Source organism: Salminus brasiliensis, chromosome 23 (assembly GCF_030463535.1).
Source record: "Salminus brasiliensis chromosome 23, fSalBra1.hap2, whole genome shotgun sequence".
Classification (NCBI taxonomy): Eukaryota; Metazoa; Chordata; class Actinopteri; order Characiformes; family Bryconidae; genus Salminus; species Salminus brasiliensis.
The window spans coordinates 30731221-30750728 of record NC_132900.1 but is presented as its reverse complement, the minus strand read 5'-3'; the positions used below and the strand labels follow the sequence as shown (position 1 = coordinate 30750728).

The 19508-nt window shown below is 46.8% G+C and overlaps 1 protein-coding gene across 1 annotated transcript in view; it reads right to left on the bottom strand.

Moving 5' to 3' along the window:
• The window catches only part of ppm1lb (protein phosphatase, Mg2+/Mn2+ dependent, 1Lb), an 86918-nt gene that overhangs the window by 5899 nt on the left and 61511 nt on the right, over positions 1–19508 (bottom strand). Inside the window, exon 2 of the mRNA XM_072669311.1 lies at positions 9624–9798. Coding sequence (XP_072525412.1) covers positions 9624–9798 — 175 coding nt within the window. The remainder of the gene's footprint in view (positions 1–9623; positions 9799–19508) is intronic.

The following is a 19508-nucleotide window of genomic DNA, read 5'->3' as shown; positions in this document are numbered from 1 at the left end:
CAGCATCATCGTCAGTTTGCTTTCGGCTCTAATACTTGGCCATTACACTTGTTTGCCAAATTCTTCTTGAGGCATTTAACATCAAATGTTATGAGGCATCATCATCGCCCCCTACTGGGCTGGCATGCAAGTGTTTCCAAGTTGCTTCGCGTCCTTCAAGTGGACAGATGTCTTTAAGACAGCTTCAAAAATATCCGGACACACACAGACAAGGCCTGAGTGCATCCTCTAATAAACATCTTAAGTATAAAAGCCCTTAGAGGCTTTCCTTCAACTGATCGGCTCCCTGCTCTTACCCAGAACACATCTATTCCCACTTTGGGAAGCTGCCAATCTAAACATCTGCTGACTGCAACAATGCCTGGCCCTTAGAAAGCGGTGACTTCAACAAAGCTCTGCTGTTTTGGTGCTGCCCTTTTTCCTCGCCACCGCCTCCGCCCTCCCTGCCTTTTGAATCCGTTCTTTCTCCTCCCTTCTTCCTTTCCGAGCTTTGTTTGTTTTCCCAGGCCCAGGCTTGGAAGGCAGCAGACCGATCCCATCGTACACAAGCTCAATTGTTTGCTCACCAAGATCCCCATCGGCACCGAACAAACCGTCTGTCGGGCCATCTGTTCTCTCCCTCCAAATATTACCCAGAACAGGGACCTGCTCTGCTCGGTACCCCATCCCACCACACCGCACCACATCCCACCCCAAACTTAGCGTGCTAACTGTACAGGCCCAATCCAAAAGAAGCCCCAAGACTACTACTGGATGTCCAAATATTTGTGGACACCCACATGAATGCATATAGCATATAGCTGCTGACACTGATGTGCAAATGCACACACAGCTTGTCTAGTCCCTGTAGAGGAAAAAAAAGTACTGCCAATAGAATAGGACTCTCTGGAGCAGGTAAACACTGTGACCCTACTGGCACCATGCTGCCTAAAGCCAGGTGTGGGCTAGTAGAGGGGTGTAAAGCCCCCCAGCATTGAGGAGCTGTGGAGCAGTGGGAGAACTGTGCGCTCTGGAGTGATGGTGGTGGAGCTCCATCCAGCACCAGATGAGTTGGGGAGTCGGGGAAGATGAGGTGAGGTGGTGATCATCATCCAACTCTAGCTCTTGTTGCTGAATGCAATCAAATCCTCACAGGAATGCTCCTCCAAAATCTCAACAGCAACCAGCCTTCCCTGCTGACAGTGGCTCCTAATTTAGGAATCAGGCTGACCAGCCGCTCTCCTCTATTCATCTCCAATTAGTGCCTTCACTTTTGGGGACAGCAGATTATATGCTTTGTCTTCTCCAAACCCTGAACCGGGACGGTCCCGACTCCTGTTTACGTCGCTCTGTGGCGTCCATGGCTTGGTCAGGATGCTCTGGACACGGGAGGAAATGAATTACACAGTGCTATAAAAGTGCCAAAACAAGAACTCCCAGCTTCTGTGGTTTTACTTTGTGCCTAAATCATTCAGTGGCTGCAGCTTAACCAATCGCCCGCAGCGCACTGAGAGATAATGTGCATGTGTGTGGGACGAGAGGGAGAGAGGGAGAGAGAGAGAGAGAGGGAGAGAGAGAGAGATATCAGGAGAGCAGAGCAGGAAAGAGAATGTACGACACATATATACAGTGCAGAAATAGGGGGAAGAGAAACGGAGAGAGCGGGAGGACGGAGAAGACCCGTACAGAGAGAGCAGGAATGATGGATTTGAAGAGGAATGAGATGAAAAAACAGGGCAGAATTAAAAAGGCAGGTGGGATTACAGGAAAGAGCCAGAGACCACCAGAGAGTTTGGGACCAAATATCATCTCTTTACTGTGAAAAAGGTTCTGAGGCCAAAACTGGCCTCTACTCTGTTTCCTGTAGCATTTCCTGTGACCCTGCACGGTAAAGGGCTCCAGCCTTGCCCTCGGAGCCTGAAGATGTAGACCTCATACTGACTAGTGTTTAGATGTAAAGGCCCAGGACCTCATCAACATAGCTTGTCACTAACAGCACGGTAGTGATGCTGGACGAGGCCGGCAGCCGGCATGATAGCAATGCTAACAAGACGCAGTGGTGGGCAGCACAGTAGCGATGCTAATGCCGTAGTAGCGATGATAGTGGCGTGCCAGTGATGCTGGGCAAGGCAGTGTGGTTGCTACCGTGGCGCTGGCTGACGCCATGAGATAGCGTTGCTGGGCAAGGCCAGTGGCCGGCACGCTGCTACTGCTGTGGTGGTGATGTTCACTGTGGACTTTGAGAGACTCCACCTCAGCTTACCTACGACTACAGCTCCCCTAAGCAGCTCAGATACGTGTTAGCTTTGTGGCTAAATGTGGTCCTCAATATAAAATAATAATAATAATAATAATAATAATAAAAAACGAGCACAGAAAAGAAGAGATGAAAGAAGAGCAGGAAAGGGAGGATGAGAAGAAACACAAGAGCAGACAAAAGGATGAAAGGAAAGATTATACAGACTATATAAAAGAAAAGGTGTGAAGGAAGAGATCAGAGGAGTGCAGAAAAGAAAGATGAGAGAGAGAGAGAGAGGAGAGTGAGAGAGAGAGAGACACATGTCAATGAGATTACTACCCAGTGAGAGCGGGTGATTTTCCCATCCCCGTCTCTAGCTGCAGGGGGGAAGAGGAATAAAATGATAAACACAAGCTAAGAAGAAGAAGAAGTGAGAGAGAGAGAGAGGCAGGGAGAGAGAGAGAGAGAGTGGGGGGGGATTAGAGACGTGGAGGAGAAGATGAAAAACGAGTAAAAGGAGGACACGGACATGTGCAAACTAAATATACTGCGAGTGTGGGCGAGAGACAGACAGAGAGACATATAGAGATAGTACAGACAGACTGAGCATGACCGATCCACAGGGCATCCACAGTGACTGTACGGTGTGTACGGTGTGTCATCTGCTGCTGAAGGAGTTTGGGATGATGAGGTGGGGTGGTGATCATCATCATCATCATCATCATCCAACATCCAACATCCTGACCTCACTAACGCTCTTGTCCCTGAATGCAATCAAATCCTCACAGCAATGCTCCTCCAAAATCTAGTAGAAAGTTCTAGATCAATAACGTTAATATCATCATGCATGAAAACACATGAATGTTAAAAAAGTGATGAACAATCTTCCCTAGGAGAAGCCGTCAGTGATTTTACCAAGATAATTCTGCTGCACTAAAAAGCCCCCAGCAAAAATGCAGTAAAGTCATTTGAGTTCAACAGCTATGCAAATTCAAGTCATGCCCAAATATCGTCTCGAGACCCCAGATCAATTATAAATAAGGTTCGTCTTAAAACATTCATTGCCTGTGATTTGTACTGGTTTCATTATGCTGCACAGTGCTTGGCCCCCCGAATTGCCACTTGCTATGTTTTTCAAGACAGACGCTCAGTTCTCGCAGTGAATACGACGGTCCGAACAGTGCTCTACACCAATTTCTGACCAAAGCTAAATACTAGCTGGTTGTTTTGATCACTAATAATGATCATTAATACAAATTTTTAAAAAATGATCTACTGATTGAAAGCTAGAGACAGACCACCACCAGCGAAACACACACAGTGGACAGTGAGCACACATGCCCGGAGTGGTGGGCAGCTATCGTTGCAATGAGAGGGTGAAGGGCCTTGCTCAGGACCCAACAACAGTGGCAGCTTGCTGAGCCCGGGTATCGAACCCACAACCCTGTCATCAACAGCCCAGAGCTCTATACGCTGAGCACCACTGCTCCCTTATTAAGCACTAGAGTTGAGGGTTCGAAACCCCGGCCAGTGTTGGGTACTTGAGCAAAGCCAGACAAATTGGTGGAAAGTCGCTCTATCATGGTGTTTTTTAATGGTTTCACAGAATATCATGGTCTTTTCATTCATAACTCCACAGGTTGATGACCTCTCCCGAAGGTTTAACAGGACTTCTTACATCTTCCTCTGTAATCGCGAGTTCGCCGGAGCAGGACTTTTACTGCCACTGGTTTGCGGTTCTTTCAGTGGCAGCACTCAGCAAGACTGAAAATCATCAGGCATCCAAACACCATCATGATGCTGAGTTTTATCCATACCACCCGGCTCTAGTGTAAACTCTCCCTCTCTCCCTCTCCCTCTCTCTCTCTCCATAATCTTCCCCTGTGTCTGAACCACTGTCACCTTCCGATGCCGCTCTGTCCACCTAATTATTTTTATCTGCTCTCCGCTTTCAGAGAGATAATGGGCTGGATTGGCCTGTTAGCCTCCCTCTCCAATTAGACACCCCACCATTACACACAGGCCAGAGAGAGAGAGAGGGGGTGGGGTGAGGGTGAGTGAGGGCGGTTGAGGGGTGAGGCAGGGAGGGAGAGATGGAGGGAGAGAAGAAGATTGGGTGAGGGTGGGCGAGAAAGTGAGAGACAAGAAGGAAGGGAGGGTGAGAGGAAGAAAGGCAAGAAAGAGACAGAGGGTGAGAGGTGTGGGAGGGTAAGAGGTGTGGGTAGGAGGGAGGGCATGTAAGGGGTGTGGGTGGGGTGCGAGGGTAAGGGGTGTGGGTTGGAGGTTTGGGAGAGCATGTTATGGGGTGTGGGTTGGGAGGGAATGTTAGGGGAGGGTGGGCATGTATGGGGTGTGGGTGGGCATGTATGGGGTGTGGGTGGGCAGGCGGGGGGAACCAGGAGAAAAAACAACAACAGAGAGAAAGAGGGAGCGAGAAGGAGGGCGAGAGAGAAAAGAGAGAGAGATATGGAGTAATGTACTGTAGTGTGTGTTTGTGTACTCACCCACCAACACCACACTCCCTCGCCCCTCGTCTCCACTGCAGTTCCTCTCTCTACCCTTTGCTGGTTTTGTGTGTGTGATTATTCAGGAAGTCAGGAAGGCAGCAGTGAGTGACGCACAGCTGGGCAGTACAGCCGCTGCCTCGCCAACCCGCCGCCACGCCAACCCGCCGCCACGCTGCGATAAACAGCCACACTTCATCTGCAGCCTTACCGCGCCGTACCTTGATTACCCCACACTTAAAAAGTCAGCCTTTCTGACTCAATCAAATCCTCGTCGCTCAAACGCACTCCACCCAAGGCAGAATTCCCCGATAAGTGCCCTCCTGGCACAAAAATCCACAGCCAACACAAAACATGGCCGCCTAATTCCTTTGTAAACACCAGAGATATTTTAACAAGATAGCGTCCGGACCTGCTATCAAAACACTCCATCTTAATCTCTCTTCCAGGCCCAAACAAAGGAGGAGAGACACAAAGAACAGATGGGCTTTTTCAGAGGGCATGTTCCAATCTGCCGCCTGCAGCTTTCACATAATACTTCCAGTATTAAGAGCTATAATTCAATATGCACAATTAGACATGAACCTTCAAGCTGTGGGTTCTCCATTTGCCACTAAAACAGCTTCCTCTACGAGACCTCTGAAGGTGTCCTGTGGTATCGGGCACGAAGACGTTCCATCAGATCCCTTAGCCAACGAGACTCACTTACCCGGCTGCTGGATTTCCATTCTGGCTATTGGAGAAGGCCATCAAGGTGCTTGTTCAGTCTCTAGTCACCTGAAGGCTACTGATTACTGACTACTGACCCCTGGCTGGCCTTCATTTGCGTGCCATCAGGCTCTTCAACTGACCCAGAATGCAGTAACTTGATACATCAGATATAAAACCCTGACACTGGCCTACACACCCAAGCCTTTCCAAGAGCCCCTCCAGCTTCAAGCATAGCTTGGCTTGACCCACCATCTCGCAGGACGCAGACCTCTCTGTATCCTGGCACCAGACTGTTGAACGAACTGTGTCCCCCACTGTGTCCAAACTGCAGGATCTTGCTTGCTGTCTTCAAACGTCAGCTGAACTTTGCCAACGCAGAGACCTACAAATCAGTAGTTTCTCTGTGCATTAAGCCATAACATTAACACCACTGACAGGTGAGGTGAAAAACATTGATTACCTTCGTCGACAGTGGCTCCTGGATCTACATATTGGGCGTTGAAGCAGAATCTGAGACACTTTGAGAAGAACCAAACTGTGAGGTTCTAGAGGACTAGGTCAGAACATCTCCAGAACATCTCCAAAACATCCGTTACTGCTTTGCAGTGGTCAGTACCTCCCAAAAATGCTCCAAGGAAAAACAACAGGTGAATAGGTGAAGCGGGTCAAGAGTTAAGAGGGTCATGGGTACCCATGGAGGAGGTCCCAACCCACAACTTTAAACAGGATGTTAATGTAGTCCTGGTGCCAGATACCACAGGACACCTTCAGAGGTCTTGTGGAGTCCAAGTTTGAATTGGTCAGATCTGTGGTGGTGGCACATGGGGGACCGGCTCAATATTTGGCAGGTAGCGCTAATGTTAATGCTGAGCGAAGCACATATATGTGCTAAAGAGCAAAAGACTTCCGAACAACAGAAACGGGAGGAGAGCTTCACTACTTAAACAGTGGAGAGTGATGGAGAGTCGTCTTCCATGAATATTTTAACCTCCTCTTTCTCGCACAGTTTCATCATGAAAAAGCCTCAGTGCTTTTGGGGAAAGTGGCAGAGATGAATAAAACATTGCACGTCTGTCTGTGATGATTCTGTGTGTGTGTAGTCGGGTGTTGATATAATCCAGATAGAGCGACCCCCGGGAGCCTCATCACTGAAACGTATCTGCTCATCAACCTGAAGGACAGCTATGTAACTATCTGATATTCTGACAGTGGGCCGATAAATTTAAAAGGACAATCAGTAAACTGTTGGTTAACACGTCGGGGGAGCGTTCAGTGCCTGCCCTGTTCCCTCAAGTTCTCTCTCGTCCAGTATGACCAAGCTTGAGCAAGCTGATTGACCAGCATGGCCACACTGGACAACCAGCATGACCAGCATGACTAAGCATGATCAAAATCAAATGAAACAAAACATACACTATGCTAGCTTATTAGCATCCATCTCCTAGTAGACTGGAATGGCCAATCTAATGGACCAGCATGAACAGCATTACCAAGCTAGTTGATCGGCATGACCAAGCTGGTGGACGAGTATGACCAGCATGGCCAACCTAGTTGACCTCCATGACCAGCAAGCCCAAGCTGGTCAATGAGTATGACCAGCAAGACTAACCTAGTTGACCAGCAAGACCAAGCTGGTGGACGAGTATGACCAACATGACCAACTTAGTTGACCTGCATGACCAAGCTACTTGACCAACATTACCAACAAGACCAAGCTGGATGACCAGCATGACCAGCAAGACCAAGCTGGTCAACGAGTATGACCAGCAAGACCAGCCTAATTGACTTGCATGACCAAGCTGGATGACCAGCAAGACCAAGCTGGTGGACGAGTATGACCAACATGACCAATGTAGTTGACCTGCATGACCAACATGACCAACTTAGTTGACCTGCATGACCAAGCTACTTGACCAACGTTACCAACAAGACCAAGCTGGATGACCAGCATGACCAAGCTGGATGACCAGCATGACCAGCAAGACCAAGCTGGTCAACGAGTATGACCAGCAAGATCAGCCTAATTGACTTGCATGACCAAGCTGGATGACCAGCAAGACCAAGCTGGTGGACGAGTATGACCAACATGACCAACCTAGTTGACCTGCATGAACAAGCTGTTCTGCTTGACCAACATTCCCAGCAAGACCAACCTAGTTGACCTGCATTACCAGCAAGACCAAGCTGGTCAATGAGTATGACCAACATGACCAACCTAGTTGACCTGCATGACCATCAAGACCACGTCAACGTGCAAAAAAAATGCATAAAAGTTTTTTTTTTTTTTAAATGCTACGCTACGTGGCTCCAGTAAGTCAAACTCCTATAAGCTATTGGGACACTTGGGTTAATATAATATGGTCAGTGGGAAACTCTGCTCGAGCTGCACTGCCTACATCACTGTCCCACTCTTTTTTTTCTGCATTGTCACGGCCTCATATGTACATGTCGTCTTCTTTCTCCTCCTCCTCTTCCTCCACCTCCATCTCTCCGCCCACGGCAAAGTCTTTAGGTGGAACGAAGGAAGAAATAACACCTCTCTCTCTCTCGCTCTCTCGCTCTCTCTCTCGCTCTCTCTCTCGCTCTCTCTCTCGCTCTTCGCCACAGAGGGATCGGTGGATAATTACTACACGCCACAGTAAGATAAACCTTTAATTAAACAGTACAGAAAGCAAAGCCCAATCATGGAGAAGAGCGATATGTTGACATAGCCGAGTCTCTCTCGCTCTCTCTCCCTCTCTCTTTCTCTCTCTCTCACACACACAAGCAGCCTCAACATCAATAATGCATTTCCCATGCATGCCACAGCTATAGGCCTAAATATAGCTGAAGTAGTCTGCAGCTCAGGAATGTGTTTTTCGCTCTCATTAGATATATTTAGCCATTTATGTGCATATTAATTATGCATTCTGTATACACTGCATACACTAAAGTATTGGGACAGCTGCTCATACCCTATGCTTTTGTTTGAGTAAATGTCTCTACTGTCCGGGGAAGAGGGACTTCTACTAGCATTTGGAGGACGAGCATTGCTGTGAGGATTTAAATTCAACAAATTCATCAGTGAGGTCAGGATGTTGGATGATCATCTTCTCCACCTAATCCCAAACTCCTCAACTCATCCCAAAAGTACTGGATGGAGCTCCACCACCATCATTATTCCAGAGAACACAGTTCTTCCACTGCTCCACAGCTTCTCAATGCTGGGGGGCTTTACACCCCTCTACTAGCCCACGCCTGGCATAAGGCAGCATGATCCTATTCTATTGACAGCACTTCTCTACATGGACTAGACAAGCTGTGTGTACATTTGCACATCTGTGCCAGCAATGGGAGCAACTACAAGAATTTTTCTGAACCTAAAATTGAGAAAATAACATAAAATATGAGTTTGCAACCTTGTGTTGTGTTTTTGAGCAGGGGAACTCTCCAACCATGCTGAACCACAGCATTGTAAGAGTATGAGCAAATGCCCTTATTATTATTATACTCAATAAATACAATATATGACCCCTTTAAATTCTTCAGTCATCTGGTTGCATTCACCACCATTATGAACAATCCTGAGGATTCTCTAAAATGGTGCAATTTAGCCCCCCTCCTGGCCAAAGTCCGACCCCATAAGCTAGCGAAGAGTCCACATTTTGAAAAAAACATCAAACTTCAAAGTGATTAGCCAATTCATAGGACGTCCAACCACTTAATTCCCAATCCACCAGCAGAATGGCCACTAGGGGGCGTGCAAAAAGAGGTTAAAAATGTCATTATGTAGAAATTCAGAAGGGATTGCCCATTAGATCTGCATTGAGGCCATGAGACTAATGTAATTTCAATTCATGGAAGTTTAGTAACATCAGAGGTGTTTAGAGGTGTTCGGTAATCTCAAGCAGACTAGCTTATGCAGTTTTGGACACTGTACCATAGTTTGATCCATAAACATGGACACAACGAAACTACATAGCTTAAAACAGGTATAAGCAAAACCCCCACCAACAAGAGACCCAAACTCCAGGTACCACTGGCCTTGAATGGTCGGCTCTGTTGAGGCAGCGGAATGGGGACCTTCACAATATGGCGTATTGGTGTTATCAACAATATAACATGATATGCCATGTTAAAGACCTTCAGATCCCAATACAGAGGTATCCCAGCTGTTTCTACACTGATCTCAGCATTGTACACCCTCTTACCTGCTTCGTCATAGGAGGCGGAGAGCTTCTCCAGCATCTCCTTGTCCACGTTGATGATCTGCTGCTCTAGGATGGACTGATAGGACAGAAGACTGTTTTCCTTCTCTTTTTCATACGTCTGCAGCTGCTGCTTTAAGACTTCGGGCAGGCGGGTCTTCACATATTCAGCAGCCGCCTAGAGAACAAGGAGAGAGAGACTTTTAAAGAGAATTGAAGCAATTCTGTGTAGTATTACTCAGCATACAGTAATACAAGGTTCAACAGTAGGACCAAATCATTGATTGTCAAAGATTATTATATATTCTGAGTGATAAACCAAGAAGAGTAAAGGGGAGGCATTCAACCACAAGAACACTGTACCAACTGTTAAACATGGTGGTGGTAGCATCAAGCTCGTGGGCTGTTTTGCTGCCAGTGGAACTGGTACATTACACAAAGTGGATGGAATGATGGAAACTTGGACACATTTGGGTGTTCCCAAACAGGACAATGACCCCAAATGGCAGTGACCCCACCAAGCAGGTTAACATTACACTTTTGAAAAGGCCTTTCCTGAGTTTTGACCTCAACCCTATTCAAAAATATTTATGGTTTGAGTGCTCAATATGACCAAGAACATGAACTAACGATGTTAAAAAATACCTTAGATCTCTGGATAAACTTCCCTTTGGCTCATTACATGCTGCTCTGGCCAAACGCCATCGCTATACCAAACGGCTTGGTTGAGTACTTGGGTAGCATGAATAGATGATAATTCTCTCTGATCATGTCTGTTTTGTTCGTGGCTGGGAATTAAAGGCGAATTCAAAGGGAAAGAAATGGTCCCAGTGTTGTTGTGTCCACCTACTAATTGCTAGAGGTTTAACGACTGGTCCATCACCGAAACTCATATCATGACAGCACTAGTAAAGCTGATCCATCGTGCAGCCCTCGTACAGAAAGCCAATAAAGCTTGCTGAATCCGAACTGAGAGGCAGACCAGATACATAGATCGAGGGGAATAGTTCATTATGAAGGTTGGCAATGCTGAAAGGAAGATTTCTGCCTTCACTACTTCTGCTATCCCACGTCAGGCGTCAACCTGACACCTTGCAAATTTGAATACGGGAACACCAGTCTTATTCAAGGTGTTTATTAAAGAGGCAAAGACTGAGAGCCAGAGGTGCAGAAGCGAGCTGAGCTGACAGCTCCAGTCCAAGCTCAGGAAACACTAGAGACGCCCAAACAATGTCAGACACAAAAACAGTCAAAGTGGCTAAGAGTTATGTATTCACCAAGCGCTTTGATGCCTGAAGGTTAATACAAAAAGTTGCCTAGTTAATAAACCACCCCAGTGAACACGCTCACGCACAATTCCCCAAGACAAAACAACTGCAGTAGCACGTATCCTGCCTGACCTCTATTCACAGCTGAAACAAGAATAAATCAGCAGATGAAGTGATAGGGACTGCGGGGAGAAAAGCGCACCAGCAGCCAAACGCCGCCGTTCTCCCCTCCCTGGCCCAGGACAAGCTGAGCTGGAGAAATACAAGCCGCTCCGCTATCCAATAGGCCGATGAGATAAAGCCTGCTACAGCCTTTTTTGGACCAATCCTCCACATTTCCCATCAAGCATGGGCTAATTCGGCTCCCTTGGAGTTCAGACCACCCGCATGGTGAACCGGAAAGTTCACTTACAGGACTCTTCCTGGGGAAATTTGTATGCACTTGATGTCCTACGGGAGTCGTTCAGTAAAGCTGCTAACTTTCTGCATAGTTTGGTGGCTGAGATGTAAGTCAAGTCATTTAGAGGGATTTGAAGTGAAATGCTTCGGTCTAGACAGATTTACTGACTTCTTTACAGTGGTGGTGTTAGAAACCAGAAGTCAGAACGTATACAATAGAAGTATAGTCATTTTATTTACTATGCAAAACCACCAGTGAGAAGAACAGTGTGTAGTAATTTACTATGATGTAGCTTTTCAGAGCATTAAATATGCCCTACATGTCGGACCCTCTGTTTACGCGCCCTCCCCCGGGGCAATCCCGAGCCGCTGCCCACAGGCCCAAATAAAGACTTCCGGTTCATTTACGTTCATGTGTGTTGATTCAGTGACTCGGTTCATGTTCATTTACGTTCACATGTGTGTCAAGTCAGTGATTCGGTTCCTGTTATTTTACGTTCATGTGTGTTGATTCAGTGATTTGGTTCATGTTCATTTACGTTCATGTGTGTCGATTCAGTGACTCGGTTCATGTTCATTTACGTTCATGTGTGTCGATTCAGTGACTCGGTTCATGTTCATTTCACGTGTGTTTTAACATAGTTTGATCCATAAACATGGACACAATGAAACGGCATAGCTTAAAACAGTAACAGCAGCCAGCAGAGCAGAGTCCAGACAAAGTAGAGAACTTTCTGGACCACACTGGTCAGCATGGTGGTGGTAGTGAAGACTGTAAACAGGGTTCGTTTGTTTTTGCGTCTCCATTGCTTTGCTCGTCACTTTTGTGTTTTCCCAAAATATCTGATCCCGTCCCTCGTCCCTGTTCCCACACTCCTCTTCCTTTAAGCCTTTGAGCTCCCTGACCTTGAAACTCCCATGAGAGGCTTCTCCGCTATTTCTTGCTCTCGTGGAGGTAGGATGGACATCCGTGCTGGCCACTCACAAGGTGGGCTCCCCCTGGGTTGTCTTTCGATTGGTGGTGTGGAGCTAGAGAGTGTCAGGTCGTTCTTATTTCCACCAATCCAGTAAGGTTGTGGGCAGGACAAGCCTGTGAGCCAGGAGCTGGTTTCTGCCGGTTGGGGTTGCACTAAAGATGCACACATCATCACATATACACTTATCGACAAGAACAGAAGTCTGGGAGGGGGGCAATACTGCTTATCGACGCCTAGCCTGCAGGCCCATGATCTTTACTCTCCCACTGATCCTACTGGACACTTCACTGAAGATCAAAAGACAAGCTGCCTGTTGCCGCCTCATGAAGTGGTTACATGCCAGACGGTGGGCTCCAAATATAGTAAATTATATAAAAGCCCAGAGACTCAAAGAATTAATGACCCGTGAAAGGGTAACTGGTGCAGACTGCTGAGTCCACTGCAGAAGAAAGAGAACTGAGGGCACGATTATAAAAAAAAAGATTCCATATGTTTGGGTAATTGGAGGACATTCGTGGAAGGACGCAGTGGTAAACAAGGTTAACTTGTCAAACTTTCCAAAATGATTCCAGCCCAGCAGAGTCATTTCCCTGCTAACATGCCTGCTAAACCTGGTCACTAAACATGGAGTTGAATCCAATGTGCTTGAGGGGCCAACGCCACTCCAGGTCATCCCATACTCCACTGCTAAGCACTGACTAGTAGATTATAAGGCCTCCTGGAATTGGAAGAGCTAGAGTAGTAGTCCAAATGCATTCTCTGGAGTCTCTTCGACATTCAACATTTGTGTTGGACACAAAATTAGGCCTCCACCTTCGCCTTTAACCGGGGAGCAGGGAGCAGGGAGGGTTACCAAGCCCAGGTATCGAACCCACAACCAGGTCATCAATAGCTCAATGAGGTGAAGACTCATCACTTGGAGGCATTGGCCATATAATCAACCAACAGTGGTCAAGTATCCTGACACCCATATTAAAGCTATTGAGGCCGTCCCCCTAGCAAGGTAAAGAGAGGGTGAAGGCTTGCCAAGCCCGGGTATCGAACCCACAATCCTGTCATCAATAGCCCCGGAGCTTTGACCGCTGAACCACCAAGAGTAATGCTCTAACCTCTAGTGTAAAGTCCTCCCAGAAGAATAGAGGCTGATGCTGATGCAGCAAAGGGGAGCAAACATCTTGGATGAGTAGGCATCTACAAACCTGCCAGTTCTGCTGAATCTCTTGCAAGGATTAGTACTTGGATTTGAGCAGTTGAGACTGCCTCACGGTAAGACTTTCAGACCACAGCAATGGTTTGGGCCATCAGAGAGGTGGTAAGGGGTCATCCAGCAGTCATCCCCAGTACAGTGGCCCGAAAATACACATACTGCTGTTAGTGGTGGACGCTAAAGTTCACTCGGACTCAGTGCCACTCGAGAAGCTGTGAGAACTGTAGCCAAAAAAAAAAAAAAACAACAGACCAGCAGAGCGCTGAGATTCACATTTGTGTGGGTGGGAGCAAAGAGAGGCGAGAGAGAGAGAGAAAGAGAGAGAGAGGAAGAGAGCAAGGACAGCCGACGGACAAAAGAGTTGTCAGCGGGGTGGTGATTAGGGTGCAGACAGCTTCAGAAGAGCTCCCAGACCTCCAGACGAGATATCTTTATATCCAAGCAGAGGAGCATGCAGGCCTTCATGCTCCAGCCTGTAGAACAGGGGGTAGAGGTTGGGGGGGGGGGTAAAGCTTTGGCCCCATTTCAGGATACAAGGTTTTAACTTTCACCAGGATTTCATTGTGATTAGTGTGGTACAGTTTTAACGTCTTCCTGGCTGAAGAAAACCAGTGCTCTGAAACAGGGGATCCTCGCACTCTAGTGAGTCACCCTGAAGAGTCACCCTGAAGAGTCACCCTAAAGAGTCACCCTAAAGAGTCACCCTAAAGAGCCTAAAATATTCCTTCCATGAGTCAAAGCTGTCAGGCTGGATTTTCTGGGCGTCTTGACATATTGATGCAGCAACCATAGACATATCATAAAAAAGACTGGGTATACCCAAGCAATGGGGGAGTACTGGGATGGGATGCATATAGATCGCATATAGTGGGAACAGCAATACCTAGCACATGGAAGGTTAAGGGTATGCTTGCCCATCCATCACCGCTGCTGTGCCAATAGGAGTGCTTCGGCTCCACCAGAGAGGGCCACCACATCCCCAAACCAAAAAAAACAAAACACACCAGGCCTCGTTCACGTCTGGCATTAACATGCGAATACGGTGTTTGTTAGCAGCGTAAACTAGTTGTAAACTAAAGAAGCACATATTCCATATACACTGCTGCTCCATGCCCAAGCTCCTCGTCCTCAGCCAGTGCTTAGCTGACCACCTTGGCCACACAGCCGACGCACAGCCTCTGCCTGCAGATCTTATCGAGCTAAATCCATTTGTTAGTAGAGATATGGGCGGCAGCAGTGGACATAATTCTCTTGGCTGGGTTTTTTTTTTATTTTTATCACTGGGCATTGTTTTCCGCCTTTCCAGCATTGAAATGTTGGTGCAGCCTGACCTTAGTGAGGCCAGAGTACACACAACCGTGAGCACAACACACACGCATTTCCTTCCTGACCAATGAATGACCTAAAATCCAACCCGCCCAGTCCTCAGAAAAAATCAGGTGAGGCAGCTAGATTACTTTACCTGAGGGCAATGTACCTACGATCCCTCATATCTTTATAGGATACGTTAAGTTATGATATAAGGTAACCTATGTAGGAGTTCCAGAGGTCATGGTGGTAGTCCAGGGGTCACAAAAAAGAGGGCAAAAAGAGGTGTAGCGTAGTAGCGTAGGTGTAGTTTTTAAAATTACAATTTATTTTATAAATATTATAATTAATAAACTATTAATGTTAATTATATTATTTCAAATTAATGCATTAGTGGATTAGTGGATAGTGCTAGGACCTTTTAACAACATGCTAGAAACTGGTTATTTTAGATTGCAATTTACCACCCCGTCACATTTTACTGTCAATATGGCGCCCATGTCTAAATAAAAAAATGTTTAATATTAATAAGGATTTAATGTCTGTGAAAAGTATGCTGGTTGGAGAATGAACACACACTAATCAGCCACAACATTAGCACCACCTGTCTAATACTGAGTTGGTCTCCCTTGTGCGGTCACAACAGATCTGACCATTTGAGGCATTCACAGACTCCACTAGACCTCTGAAAGTGTCCAGCTGTGGTATCCAGCACCAATACTAACACTAGCAGCAGATCCTTCAATTAAGTCCTGTAAGTTGTGAGGTGGGGCCTCCACAAACATCCATGAGTCTTAGGTGACCCAGTCCCGACCTGGTCAGCGCTTCACCGGTACTAATGTTATGGCTGATCTGTGTATCTTTCATATTGTGGATTTGTTAGCCTCATAGCTGACTGACAATTGGGGCAATAGGGCACTTTCGGTGACATTCAAGAGGTCATCTGAGGCACTGGGTTAAGGGCCTAAGTGGTCTCGCTGTATAGAAGTGGAAATTTAGCTATATGCTATTTAGCTGTGAATAAAAGACACACACACACACACTCGCTTAAAAATGCTTTAAGAAAATGGCCCTTCAAAGCATTTCAATCATGCAAATAAGCTTCTTAAAATCTAATCAAAGCAAGTCTGATCAACTGAAGGCCGCTGAAGAGGATAAAAAGGAGAGGATGGCTGGAGGATGTGTCACATATCCCCCCGTGTGTCCTCTAACAGGAGAATGACATTGAGAGCGAATGGGCGAGCATATGTGTGTGTGTGTGTGTGAGAGTGTGTGTGTGTGTGAGAGTGTGTGTGAGAGTGTGTGTGTGAGAGTGTGTAATGACTAATTTCATTAGAGCAAGCAGCTGCTGTGCTCTTCTCATCGGGGGAAAACGGTGTGTCACATATCACATGGCCCAGATCCAACACCCGGTTCGCTTTTGCCGCCTCTGCTGCCGCCGCTGCTGCCGCCGCTGCTGCCGCTGCTGCTGCCGCTGCTGCCGCTGCTGCTGTCGCCACTGCTTCCGCTTCTACCTGTAAAGTAATTGCCTAAAAAAGTTTGAATATCCAGCCTGAGGTGTGCTGAAAGTCAAGTGGAATGGACGGTAAAACAGGTTCCCCGTGAAAACAGCCCTCTGTGGCTAGTGAAGCAGATCGACACCCGATCCCCACCATCCCAGTTCCAGCCCAGTGACCTTAGCCCTGAACTCCGCTGCTGCCGCTGCCGCCGCCTGCAGGTCAGCGAAGTGAACAAGGAGCATTAAAGAAACACTACATAGAGAGACTTTTATCTGTAAACCCCGTAAACCAGTGGCCGGTCTCCTTATGTGGAACAGCTCTGGTGTAATCCACTTTTACTCCACCGCAGTAAATGCAAATACTGCTTTGAGCGCCCCCTCGTGGATAGCTGCTGAACCTGTGCGTTTCTTGCAAAGCTGAGAGATCAAGAAGCGTGAAAGGTAGAGAAGCATGTGGACTGAGGCGGTAGAGTAATACTACTGGATTTTATGCTAATATGACTACGGGCTACGGACATCCAGGCGGTGTGCGACGGTGTTTCAGCTCTCAAAGCTCAATTAGCGTCGTTAGTATCGCCATTTGCCCAGTTTGTGAGGAGCAAACAAAGTATGGGTACATTTTATTAGCATCCGAATATATATTTTTTAAGGATAAAGCAAATCTGTGGACTATCTGGATGGCTCCGAGGTTTTCCCTGCTTTCACGAGCATGTTGGCTGCTTCACATAGTCAACAATGTCTACTGAAGTGTCACTGTCAGGGCAACTGTCCAACCCCTGCTGTCCCTGGATGCAACACGAAGCTTTTCTGCATTACAACATCTTAACCAAATACGCCCAATCCAGGCCATTCATGGCACGGTCAGCTTGCATACTTGCAAAACCTGGTGGCCTTCTTTTGAAAGCACTGTGGTCAGCGAGCCTTGCGAGATCTCCAATCTCTCACTCCAATATTCAGCGAGAACACCGCCACCAGCTGAAGAACTTCACAGGTTGTTACCACTGAAGAATAACACTGAATTCCTACTGGAGCTGCAACAGCTCCCGCATAGCCGCCGGGGGAGTCTGAGATTCGCAAAGTGTTCTTTATTTTTTTTTTCTTTCTTCTTCACAGTGAAGATGGCCTCGTCACTGCGAATCCTGTTGTTGTCGACAGGGTTTCGAGTGAAGAAAGAGGCCTGCTGAAAGAGGCCATCACAGCCCAGACACAAAGTGGCGAAAAACAAGGTGGTAGAATTTCATCATGTAGGTCAGGATCCAGGGGATTCGCAGCCTTTAAAAGTGTGTACAAACACCAACCCAACAACGCTGCAGCGGACTTTATGCTGCCAGCCCCCCTCTTCCCCGAGTCCGGGTAACGTCCGAATGAGCCCATGTATGAATAGAGTAGGTCAAACGGGTCAAACGGCCAACGGGCCCAGGTGTGAAAAGTATTGACGTTCATTCCTCAGGTAGAAGTGGGTGGAGATACGAGGGTTTAACAGACTTCTACAGAAGCTGAAGTATCAACTGAAGCTTTTTACTCCAGTAAAAGTGTAAAAGTACTGGTTTCAGAACGACTTCAAGTAGAAAAGTAAAAGTAATGGAAGGAAAACAAAGGCCGAAAGCTTAGGCCGCGCCACAGGGGTCTATAGTGCCCCCCCCCAACCCCATTTCTCTAAAAGTCATAATGAGGAGAATGATCTATTAAAATGTTGATGTTAAAAATGTTGGGCTGCACTAGGCTCCTGTTTCAGCTGCAGATCTGCCCAGTGAAAATGAAGCATTTCAGTAATATCAGCTCTATTAAAGGAGCGTCTCTGTGCTCTACTGAGCATCAACATGAGCTTCATGGAGGAGAATATGAGGAGTCGTTGTCTAGAAGTTCTGTAAAGCTGCAGAAAGTCAGACTTCAGAGGCGTGTGATCAATAAGCTTTATTGGAGTGTAAATGTGGGGCTCAGTCGGGACGGTTCACTGCAGGTCTCTTGAGTCTCTGCCACGGACACAGTCTTCATACTAGACTACAGACGTCTGCTGTGAGCTCACTTTCCAGAAGGCGTAATTTATCTGGATAGGATTTTTACATGATTTTATTTATTTATTTGTTTTTTTGAAGGATGACGAGCCGGAATGAAAACAAACGGAAATGAAATAACGAGGCTATTTTTAAAATGTAAGTAGTAGAAGTAAAAAGTCCAGTAAAGATATTTTAGAAAAAAGTCTACTTAAGTAAGGTAACAATATATTGGTACTTCGTTACTTGACACCTCTGAACAAAGGAGAGACAAGAACTCATCCAGGCACTGGGACTGGTCAAAATGGTCAAAAGCCGATCCGTAGCCCTTCGAGCTTCAAGTACGGCTCGGCTCGACCCACCATCCCCTAAAATACACGGAAGACAAGCGTCCAGACTTTTTTCTGTCCTGGCACCAAAGTGGTGGATCGAGCTTCCCGTGGGTGTCCGAACGGCCGAGTCACTCGCTGCCTTCAAACGCAGTACTATGGTCACCTTATTGACTTGTGCTCAGTAATGTCTAAAGCTTAGAGGTATCTTTGAACTGTTAGTCTATTCTAACTAGCTGAGGTTTTTCTTGGGTAAATAGTGAAGCACTTTGTAAGTCGCTGTGGATAAGAGCGTCTGCTAAATGCCTTAAATGTAAATGTAAATATAAATGACTGTACTTGGCTAGACGTGAACTTTCGAATGGAACAGTGCTCGTCATCCCGTGGAAAAATGTTGACGTTTCAGCTGTCGGTTCCTAAATTACAACTAATCACGTGTTTCAGACTCGATTTTCCAAAAACGTAGGGTATCCAGACTTCTGAACAGGCCTGACGGACGATTTAGATGTAGTGTTTCATGACATGAAAGAGTGCAACTGTGCTGACAGTAATGTTGTGTTTCATGTCTGAGTCGCTAATATAAGCTACAGGCTTTGAACTCGAGTTCAACGAGGCCAGCATCCAAGTCAACAAGAGGCGAGAGCAGTCCCAACTTGTGAACAGCCCACACTTTAATTGAAGCAGGCCTGCGTTCTTTGGCAACCACATGAAACGCTAAACGAAGCTCCATTTCGGAACCATACTGGTCAAGTTTTCCCCGCAGACTGTTAAAGAGGCCGCGGAAAGCCAAAGCAGAGACAGACAGAGAGGCCAGAGAGACCCTGATGTTAGTGTTTGGAGAGGAGCAGCTGGATGCACTTGACCCAGTGAAAGAATGGCTGAACTCTGGTGCCATCCCTTTGATCAGA